At 39.3% G+C, this 11,311-nt stretch overlaps 1 protein-coding gene across 5 annotated transcripts; it reads left to right on the top strand.

The window, feature by feature from the left end:
• The first annotated feature begins 1,401 nt into the window (after positions 1-1,401).
• LOC131257792 (disease resistance protein RPP13-like) lies at positions 1,402-11,108 on the top strand. Of its 5 annotated transcripts, XR_009177634.1 has the most exons (8): positions 3,965-5,288; positions 5,780-6,853; positions 7,053-7,211; positions 7,294-7,648; positions 9,448-9,596; positions 9,670-10,425; positions 10,541-10,678; positions 10,805-11,108. XR_009177634.1 is itself a non-coding variant. In XM_058258691.1 (4 exons), the coding sequence occupies exons 1-2, from the start codon at positions 1,450-1,452 to the stop codon at positions 3,406-3,408; spliced, it is 1,158 nt and encodes a 385-aa protein (XP_058114674.1). In that variant the 5' UTR covers positions 1,402-1,449; the 3' UTR covers positions 3,409-3,454; positions 5,076-5,288; positions 5,780-6,067. The 5 variants fall into 5 exon arrangements, 4 of the variants coding, with proteins under 4 accessions (XP_058114674.1, XP_058114670.1, XP_058114672.1 ...); XM_058258691.1 differs by lacking the exons at positions 7,053-7,211; positions 7,294-7,648; positions 9,448-9,596; ... (1 more) ...; positions 10,541-10,678; positions 10,805-11,108 and adding exons at positions 1,402-2,227; positions 3,029-3,454 and having other exon boundaries at positions 5,076-5,288; positions 5,780-6,067; XM_058258687.1 differs by lacking the exons at positions 7,053-7,211; positions 7,294-7,648; positions 9,448-9,596; ... (1 more) ...; positions 10,541-10,678; positions 10,805-11,108 and adding an exon at positions 1,402-3,454 and having other exon boundaries at positions 5,076-5,288; positions 5,780-6,067.
• Positions 11,109-11,311: the final 203 nt, after the last annotated feature.

Below are 11,311 nucleotides of genomic sequence, written 5' to 3'. Positions count from 1 at the left end.
CTATTTCGCTTAACAACGTTATTCTCCTAATTTTTCTAAGAACTTTTCATGTTGGACAAAATTCCTAAAGCTCAAATGATGAAGAGTGGTAATCAAACTACAACTTACTATAAATAGTAAAAATGGAAATAAAATAGATTTTCAACAAAATAGATTTTCAACCGTGGATTTAATAGAATCTTGCAAATACGGCGTGTCCAACTGGCATAGGTTGGTTGTGGCTGAAGTAGCTTCTTCTAGATAAAAATCATATACGGTGCGTTGAGTAACTCATTTCACATGCATGTTGTAAGGTTTTGATGGTCCGGATCACCTCCGCCTCCTATTAGACCTTATCATGTCCATGAAAGTATCGGTACCCGCTCTACATTAGACGGTTGATATTTCATTTGTTTTACCATCCGTTTGGAAGCCACAAATAGTCGGTTGTGATAGTGCGTGCGTGTTAAAAAATAAATAAATAATCTGTTGGTGGATCACCGTCAATAAAGTCCACCAGATGAAGGCTCCAGATTCATCAACTGATCAACAACGTGTACCATTGTGTGGCAACGAACCATGACAGGTTTGCCGCGTGATCGGTGGCTTCTCTATAAATAGAGAGCCATGCAAGATGAACTTAAGAGAAATAAATCTTTGATCTGAATTTCTTCCCTGTGAGAGAAAAGAGTGTGAAAGATGGCCGTTGTTGAGTTCAATGTCGAGTTCCTCCTCCAAAAAATAGCTGACCCCATCATTCAAGGAGCCGTTTCGTTACATGGGGTTCGCGATCAAGTTGAATGGCTCGAGGCAAAATTTACGCAGATGCAGTGCTTCTTGAAAGATGCAGTCGCCAAACAAGAAGGAGACCGGAGCGTGAAGAAGTGGGTGAGGGACGTGAGTGATGTTGCATATGATGCTGAGGAACTCATCGACACCTTTGCCTTCAAGATAACACCGTTTATGCGAAGAGGATTTCTCGGCATCAATAGAAGGTACGCTTTCCATAAGTTCGGCTCGGAGATTAAACGGATAAAGCATAAAATCCGTATGATCTCCGAAGATAGGTTAACTTACGGAATTGAAAATCTAGGCCAGGAAGCAGGATCGAGCTCCGCCGGTCTAAGCTTCCAACGTCCCTCTCCTCCTGATTTTCAAGAACCAGATTTTATTGGTGTGACGGAATTGGAGGATTTGATCAAACTATTGATCGAAAGAGAGCCGCGACGCTTTGTTGTTTCTGTAGTCGGAACACATGGTCTCTGTAAGACTACTCTTACCCGCGAAGTTTATAACGACAGCCGTGTTAAGAGGCATTTTCACTCTTATGCATGGATTTCTATACCGCAAGAGTATAATGTGAGAGATCTTCTTCTGAATATCATAAATTGTTTTGTGGTGTTCCCAGAAGGAGATCTCAGTCAGCTGAGGGATAAAATTTTTGAGTATTTAAAAGATAAGAGATACTTGATGGTGTTTGATGATATATGGGAAAATGAAGCATGGGATGCTCTAAAGGATGCTCTTCCAGATATGAATAATGGAAGTAGGGTCCTGCTCACCACGCACAGCAAAGATGTAGCTTTACATGCAGAGGCAGGAAGCCGGCCCCATGAACTGCGATTTCTAAACGATGAAGAGAGTTGGGAATTATTCTGTAAGAAAACATTCCCAGGACCAGAAGGGGGTTGCTCTAAGGATTTGCTAAAGTTGGGAAGAGAGATTGTGGAAAAATGCCATGGTGTACCTCTTGCGATTGTGGTCGTTGGAGGGCTCTTATCCAGCAAAGAACCAATGGAGTGGGAGAATGTACGCAAGACCCTTAGCTTGCAATTTTCCCAAGGAGAACCCCAAATCTCTAGCGTATTATCTTTGAGCTATAAAGATCTGCCCTATTACTTGAAACCATGTTTTCTTTACTTGGGCATTTTTCCAGAAGACTATGAGTTCCCTGCCAAGAAACTGATTCAATTGTGGGCCGCCGAAGGGTTTTTGCAGCCCAGAGGGGATGAAACGCTGGAGAAGGTGGGAGAAGATTATCTAAAAGAGTTAGTTCAACGAAGTATGATTCAACTAGCTCAAAGAAGTTCAAGTGGGGGTATTAAAAGCTGCCGTATTCACGATCTTTTCCGGGATCTTTCCATATCAAAAGCAAAGGAAGACGATTTTCTTCAAGTTCATGGTGAGAATGTGGCTACTCTATCCACATCTACAGCTCGGCGACTTGCTATACACCGTAATGCCTCAAGTGAGCACACTTCCTTAAAATCTTCAATTCCACACCTTCGATCTCTGATGATCCACACCCAAGTTGTTGTAAGGCTAGGAAGGAAGCAAGAGAAGTTTCCTCGCAGAGGCCTTAATTTGCTGAGGGTGTTAGATCTACACAAGGTAGCAATAGAAGAGCTACCAAGTGAGATAGGTGCACTGATCCACTTGAAATACCTTGGCTGTACTAATACTTGCTTAAAAAGTCTCCCATCATCAATAGGCAATCTTCACAATTTACAAACACTGAATATAACATCTCATGACTACGTCATCAGCGTACCCAAAGAAATTGAGAAGATGAAAGAGTTAAGACATTTCCAAGTGAAGAGTGCATCTGATGACGGTCATTATATATTTCGGTGTGAGATAGAAGGGCATCCATGGCTCGGCCTGATTCGTAACCTCCAAACTCTAACATGTGTAGAGGCTGGCGAATGGATGGAGAATTGCTTGGAAAAGCTAACCAATCTTAGAAAACTAGGAATCTGTTTAGATTTGGGAGGGCTGTATGATAAGTTGTTATCTGAATCCATTCTCAAATTAGATTGCCTGCAGTCATTGACTGTGATGCAATACCAATACCCATCCCCAGAGTCTTCTATAAGTATTCTCAATTTAAATATTCCTGCCTCAGAGTCTTATATACGAATTCTCAATTTAAATATGCCTTTTACACGTTTTCTCCTGTTAAGTAAGTTGCGTTTGGAAGGGAAGTTAGACAAGTTACCTGAATTCCCAGAAAACCTCACTAAGCTTACCTTGGTATACTCCTCTTTAGAGAAAGACCCACTGCCGCAGCTGAAGAAGCTGCCAAAACTTCGCGTTCTCAGATTGCTTTGGTCTTCTTATTGGGGAAATAAATTGGTTTTTGCTTCACAAGGGTTTTGTCGACTCGAATCCTTACATCTTGAAGGGTTACGTAAATTAGAGGACTGTACAGTGAAGAAAAGAGCTCTGCCAAATCTTTTACATTTACGAATCAATTACTGCCAGCAATTGAAGAAGCTTCCGAAAGGACTTCATTACCTGAAGACCCTCAAGAAATTGGAGTTGTGGAATATGCCTCCATTATTCAAAGCAAGGCTTGAACCAGACGAGGGAGCAGATTGGAGTAAGACTCTGCACATACCCTCCGTCGACATAAGCTACATGGCGTAATTCTTAGCACTCGCACGCACTTCCTCTCCTTGGGAGAGGTACATTAGTGAGATTTCTTTCCCCTTTTTCATTTTTATTTACCTGTTAATCCATACTTGAAGTTAGTATAATCATATGATTTTTTTCTTTTTGAAACTAAGAAAAAATATATAGTCTCATGAATTTTAAATTCTGGTTATATTCTTGAAGTAACTTATTTTTTTTAATGCTTTAAATTCTTGCTATGAAAATTTACTGCTAGCTACTCCATTCCTTTTGTGGTTTGTATATGTAAAGGAAGACAGTATTTTATATAGAACTCTGCACGCCAACCGTTTGAAGAAATGCTTAACCGAGACCCTTTATTTGGAGAAACCCTGCTAGCAGTGGTCCAGTTTAACCCACACAAGTCGCTGTATGGTTGGATGAAAACCACTGTACATCTATCTAGTTGACCCTTCTTTGATGGACCATTGTATAAATTCACATGGAATCGACAACTTGTTTGATCAGTGACTTTTCCTTGTTAAATGTGGACTGTAGAACTTTTTTTTTGTTTGTTTGAAAGCCATCGATCGGATGGTCACCATCATCTTATAAGTTGTGAAAAACTATCTGCATTTTTGTAATTTTCTAGCAATTGGTAATGGTAGTTGTGAAAAACTAGTGGAATTTGGGTCTTTTGCAATAACAATGAATTAATCATGTGTTTATCTACAATCCATATGTTTTTTATGTGTATTCACAGATGTCCTGTTATTCTACAAAAAAAAAAAGAAGTGTAAATTTGTTTCCTCCATTAAGGAGAAAGAATGTTAGCTTTGCAAGGATATTATGTTGGCATTTGTGCCGCAGATTTCCTCGTCACATGAATGACCTCAATATCATGTATGTTTAGTGTATCATAGACTCGACAATCAGGGATGGCTTTCTCAGTACACATGCCAACCTGGTAAGCGTGTCAAGCATATCAGCAGCAGATAAAAGGGACCTTCTTGTGAAGATGACCATGTACAGAAATCATGCATGACAACTAACAAGGATCACACATCTATCTTCAATTGGCACAACTGGCGATTTTATTCAAACAGCAGATACTTTTTTTGTGCAAGACCACCTTATGAGTGAACCAGCCTGATTTTTGCATATGGTCATCTTCTATATGAGCATTTTCTCTCTGTGTTCCCTTTGGTGGCAGTATTCTAATTTCTAGCTGTTCATAGAGAATGTTGATAAACCAAGAGGTTTGAATTTTGTGATAAGTCCATTCTTTCAAGTTGATATTGAATGAAAATGGTGATTTCCTGTTCAGGACGAAAATTTATTCGCATTTGTAATATGTCTACAATTTTACTAGCTTTCATTCTATTAGAACCTGACCCAAGTGGAAGTTCTAACTATCCAACCTCTTCCATTGTTTTTTGTTGTATCCTCGACTGTTTATTTGTAGTAATTGATCGATGGATTGGAAACTTCCAATCCGAAGGTGTCCTCCATCCACACTGAGATCCATTGTATTTTTTTGGTGTGGATTACCACCAACACCACTTTGGGTGGAATAAGTACATCATGATAGGTTTCCATTTAAGTACTCCTATTTTGCTGATGAGTTGCTTTAATATGAATAGTTGCACATCATTTTTAGGCTTTAACTAGAGATTTAATTGGTAATGTCTTGATTTTATTAGTGATGATTCTTGGCGCATTTGAGGTGATTGATGAGAGAGTTTACACATGCGTCATCAAACCACTACATAGCTTCCCTTGTGCAAAATTCAGGCCATCTTCTCAATCCGGTGTGCCATACATTTATGTTAATTGCTCACTGTCCATTTCGTTTGCACAGTTGGCTCACCTGACTTCCATGTGACCTGATTCTTACACCAAGGCATAAGTTGCAGGTGAGGTTTCCTAAGCCGACATGTGCATGGAGCATTGCATGACCAAATGCAGCCACATGCACCAATGTAGCATAAGGGTGTGAGATAAGAGCTTTCCAGTGGGTCACAGCTTCTAGAACTTTTGGCTCAAAATTGTGTTTCTTTCCTTAGGTGGACCACTGTGTACAAAGCAAATGGATGTTAAGAAAAAGTTTTATTAGCCATCCATTTCTTTTGTATATTATGCCCAACTTACGAGCAAAAGCTTGACTTTTGCCCGTGGCTCATCTAATAGAAAGCTTGGATCTTTTACGCATGGCTCGTCTAATGGAAAGCTGGATCCCACACACATGTTCCATATTACCATGTGCGGCTGCCAGTGGATGGTCACAAATCCACACAAATGTGGGCTTAAACCTCTGTTTTTATGTGAACTTCATATGGTTTTTGATTTGTTATAGCAAAAATAGTAGCACATTGTTTTTTGTTGTAACAAGAGAATTAATTTTCAGTCTTTCTTTTATAGGAGAAGCTACTTGACACGTGAGGCAATTGGACGTGACATGGAAATGACATGGCGAATGATCGCCAATGAAAGTTAATGCATGAATGATATGAGATCTTTGGATTATATTTTCAAATTGTAGCAAGAGTTCTGTAATATTTGACTTGTGATTATATTTGTGTTTGGATGTAATATGCTTATTTGAAATGGATGCAATTATTTAGAGTATAGACTTAAAACAGGCTCCACAATGCTTTACTGGAGAGTTTACATGGAAAGCTGCTCATTAGTTGTGGACCCACTGTATAGCTTCCCTTGTGAAAAATTCAGGCTGGTTTGGTCATCTGGTGGGCCATACATCTATAGTAAATGCTGAACATCCATTTCTTTTGCACACGTTTCCCTCATCTGATATATGACTGACCTGATTCTTGGACCAAGGCATAAATTTTGGGTGAGGTTTGTTGAGCCCACATGTGCATGGAGCATTGCACTACCATATTCATGCACATGTGCCAACATAGCAAAATGGGTGGATATCAGAGCTTTCCATCAGATGAGGCATGTTGTTGGCTAAAAAGGCAAGTTGTTTCACACCTCAAGTGGACCTTTGTACAAAACAAATGAATGTCTAAGAAAAAACTGTATCCACTATTCATTTCTTTTGTATATTGTGCTCCGATGAGGGAGCCAAACAGCCAGAGTTTTGTGCAAGAAAATCTAATTGCTGTTGCCTACCTAATGGAAAACTCAGATCTTGTATACATGTGCCATTTTGGCATGTTCAGCTGTATGGGAGTGGGCATGCTTACACATGGATGTGGGCTTGACAAACCTCTGTTTTTGGTCTACTACATGGTATTGAATTGTTTTGGTTCTTCTATATGATGGTTGGCTTTAATGTATATTTTTTAGTTGGGGCAGTGTAAATTTTTTAGTCCATGGAAATCTCATCGAGAGCCAAAGCATTTGGATATGTTTGAAGTTGATTCGCACTTCCGCTGCCACCGTTTCTAGGACTGACTGACGCCTCACCTGCACTTGTACCTACATGGTTTGAAGCTCATATTGGATGAAAATGGTAATTTCATATCACAATCTTAAATAGTAATCTTAGGAAGAACTAGTTGGGGTGATCTCAGCAATGGAATTGGCCTGTTTCTCCATGCCAACTTGTATCATGGACTCAACATGTCTAATCTAAATGGAAGTTCTTGACCATCAAATCTGTCCTTTTCCCAGGCTTTTGTTTTATTTTTTACACAATCATTTATGTATAGGCCGTCGATCGAAGGATTAAGGACTTCCAGTCTACGGGCATGCTCCATCTACACCGAGATCCATCAAATCAAGTCTGGATTACCACCTTCACCTTTTGTAGAGAATTGACCCAAGACAGTTTTCACACCATGGTGCCCATTGCTTCTGTTCTGCTCATGGTATGTTTTAACACAAATAGCAGCACACTATTTTTGGGTTTTAATTTGATTATTATTTTTATATATGTTCTTGCTTTTATAGGATAATCTACTAGGAATGCCGAGGCGATTGGACATGATGTAGAGAATGGTCATGAATGAAAATATATTTCCCTTTTATGGTTTCTCTGACTTCCTCATGCATGAATGGTGTGAGAGACATGGATATGTTTTCAAATTGTAGCATTATGATGTGTGTAGTTTTTTTGTTTTTGGTACTAAAATTCGGTACTTTAATAAGTTGTTTCTGTAATTCTTGAGTTGTATTACTTTATCTATGTTTAGATGTAATATACTTATTAAGAGTGGAAGCAATTATTAGAGCATAGGCTCGGGAGGTGGTCCACAATGCTTCACCGGGGAGTTTACATGGGTGCATGATCAAATCTGTTCATCAGGTGCGGGTCACAGTCCAACTTCCCCTAATCATCTAGGTCATACATATAGATTAAATGCTGACCATCCATTTCATAAGCATATTTTTGGCTCACGTGGTTTGGGACCAACCCAATTCTTGAACATAGGCATAAGTTCTGGGTAAGGTTTGCTAAGCCCACATGTTTTTTTTTTTTTTTTTTAAAGCAACGAGAGAATATATTAGAACAAGAAAAAGAGAGAACAAAGAGGACAACTGCTGAGATAGCAGAAGCCAACATCACAAGCTAAGAAAAAGAAAATTAAAGTCCTTAAGAGAAGAAACATTGGCTGACCACTCTATAATTAAACTCTTGGCCCTAAAACCCACGACTATAGGAGATGATTGGTGGTTGTTGAAACATCTGTCATTCCTTTCTTTCCAAATCGCCACCAAATAGCCAGAATAGTCATTTTCCACACTTAGATTTGATCTTTCCCAGCTTGAACCCATGCCAGTACACCAGCAAAGAAGGGGCAGTTGCAGGGACGCACCCGCTGATACCAAACCGAGAGAAAAAATCCTGCCGGATAAGCGTGGCAAAGGGGCAATGGATGAAGAGGTGATCCACTGATTCGTCGCTCGCCATGCAGCATAGACAGATGTTAACTAGCTGCAACCCTTTCTTCTTGAGGTTGTTTAAAGTAAGGATCCGATTTCTAGCCGCCAACCAACCAAAACAGAGGAACTTTGGGGGGACGGGATACTTCCATATAAATGGACTGGCGGAGGGAGAGTAGGGAGGCGGGGGCAAAAGAGCTTTGTAGAGAGATTTGACTGAGAAGCAAGAGGATTTGTCTCTCGTCCAGAGAAGTTTGTCCGGCTCTGATTAGATGGGAGAGGCCAAGGATAATTGCTCGAGTAAAGCGGAGTATTCGTCGGCCTCCTGGTCGATAAGGCCTCTGTAGCATCTGATATCCCACACTATCCCAGCAGGAGATTAAGAAAATAATTTGGCGATAAAGCTGTCCTTGTTGACGGCAAGGCAATGAATAGAGGGATAGCAATCCTTCAGCTTTCTGTCCACCAACCAGATGTCGTCCCAAAACCTGATGGCAGCCACATGTAGGTGGAGCCTTGCGCAAAAACATGCAGCCACATGTGTCAATATAGCATAACATGCATGAACAAAGCTTTCCATTAAGGGCCATGTTGTTTTAAACTTTTGGCCTAAAAGTGAAGTTGTTTCCCACCTCAGGTGGACATATGTCAAAACAAATGGATGTCTAGAAAAATCTGTATTGTGCCCCATCGAGGAACGAAAAATCCTGTTTTCTGTGTGAGAATGTCTAATCTTTGTTAACCACCTATTGGAAAACTTGACTAAAACAGTTTTGGTGGACATCCATTTCCTTTGTAGACAGGTTCACCGGAAGTATGAAACCTTGAATTTTAGGTCAGATGTTCTAAAGAACATTACCTGCTTGATGGAAAGCTCTTATCTCTCCCCCTCATGCTATATTGGCAAAAGTGGATGGGCAGGCCTCAACATGGTGGTAGGAGTAGCAAACCTCTGTTTTAGGTCTACTCATATAGCATTAATTTGTTTTGGTCCTTCCATGTGATTTTTTTCATCTATAGAAAACTTAATGAGAATTTGGAGTCCATTCATCCTTTAAAGCCAGTATTGGATGAAAATATTAATTTCATATTCAAGCTGAAAATTTGGTTCATATTAGTAATATTTCAAACAATTCTAAAGGGGAATTACTTGACATCCAATATTTACGCCATTATTTTCGTAGATAATTTATGTATTGCTTTCCTAACCATCTCTCGTAGGACATTGATCGATAGCTTGGGAGCTTTAATCCGAAAGATGTTTCGAGCATCTTCGACCTGTAATAGTGCCTGTCAAATATTACTCTGGATCCTCCAACTACAACCCCACTTGCACAGAATGCTTGAACAACAATGTTTCAAAGAAATGAGTACGAATTTCCTTCTGTTTTTAAGCAAACAACTTCGAGCATGTAACTTTCAGTTTTTTTTTTCCCCTTTCAGGAGATTCAGTGATGACCCACGCATGCAAAGTGACAAGCTCGATGTGGAGAATGGTGTCATGAGAGTCCATTTCTCTTTAATGGTTTCTTTTGTCACTTCCTTCTGTCATAAACGGTGGTGAGATGTTTTGAGGACTATTTTCAATTTGTAGCATGAGGATGTACCTATCTTTCAACATTCTATGGTGTGCTATTATTCGTTGTGATACATATTTTATTTCAATTTACACAAACAATTTAAATAACTTTTGATTTATTTTCCTGTGTGCATGTGTACATCTAATATGCTTGTTGAAGGCACAAGAAGCACTTACTTTACAATGTAGGCCTAGCAACACTTCCTTCAATCTTTTCCTTTTTTTAAGGTGCCATACACTGCATGGTCGAGAATTTTGACATTGTGCTGGATTTTCTGTCTGCATTATTGGGGCCCATGATACAACAATGTGTGGTTGATACGATGTTCGTAATGTTGATGGAAAATGCTCCGGTAGTCCGATACTAGAAGTTCCCATCCATTCTTTCCATGCTTCCACTGTATGTAGGCTGTTGGCACATTTTCTTTCTTGATTAAACTCTTTGCTGGCTACTAAGTGAAGGGGTAGGAATTTCACATCTCTGTGGAGAAAGACGGATCTCACAGTACCCAAAGAAATGCACTTCTAAAATAGTGTAACAAAGTGACGTTGGCCCAAGAATTGCCAACAAAAGAAATAAGAAGAATAATCAAAGAAAACTTGGAGAAGATGAATTCAAGGTATATATGTCACTTGATAATTTCATACTGAACATCAGCAGACAGAAAAATAAATATTTGTGCTATTATTTTCACAGACAATTTATGTATTTGTTTTCCTAACCATCTTATGTAGGACATTAATAGACAGATTAACGATGATTCAAGCATCTTCTATCTTTAGTAGAGCCTATCAAATATTACTCTTGATCTCCAAACTACGGCCTCACTTGCATGGAATGCTCACACAACGATGTTTCAACCGAATGGATAGGTACTTAATACTTCTTTTTGTTTCATCCTTAACTAGTTTTAAAGCAAGTAGATGCTTCAACTGATTTTCTAGTTTTAAGCAAACAAATTCCAGCATTTAACTTTTTAGTTTTTTTTTTCGTCACAGGAAAGTCTGTGATGACCCATACATGCAAAGTGACAAGATGGATGTGGAGAATAGTTCCGTGGGAGTCCAACCCTTTAATGGTTTCTTTTGACACGTCTGTTGTCATAAATGGTGGTGAGATGTTTTGAGACATATTTTTCAAATTGTAGCATGAGGATGTTTGTTGTTTTGCGACCTATCTTTCCACCTGCTATGATGTGTTATTATTTGTTAAGACACATTGTATTTCAATTACCACGAGCAGTTTAAATAATGTAGGATTTATTTTCCTGTATGCATGTCCACATGTAACATACTTGTTTGAACCTGAAACAAGAAGTATTTTCTGTACAGTGTAAGCATAGCAAGGCTTCCTCCAATCTTTTCCTTTTCCTAGGTGTCGTACACTGCATAGCCAAGAGTTTTGACATTGTGCTTGGATTTTCAGTCTGCATAATTGAGGCCCACAGTACAAATGTGTGGTTGAAATGATGTTCCTAGTGTTGATGGAAAATGCTCCAATAGCCC

This window comes from Magnolia sinica, chromosome 10, assembly GCF_029962835.1.
Source record: "Magnolia sinica isolate HGM2019 chromosome 10, MsV1, whole genome shotgun sequence".
Taxonomy (NCBI): Eukaryota; Viridiplantae; Streptophyta; class Magnoliopsida; order Magnoliales; family Magnoliaceae; genus Magnolia; species Magnolia sinica.
Note: the sequence above shows the minus strand (reverse complement) of the source record. Positions and strands in the feature narration are given on the sequence as shown.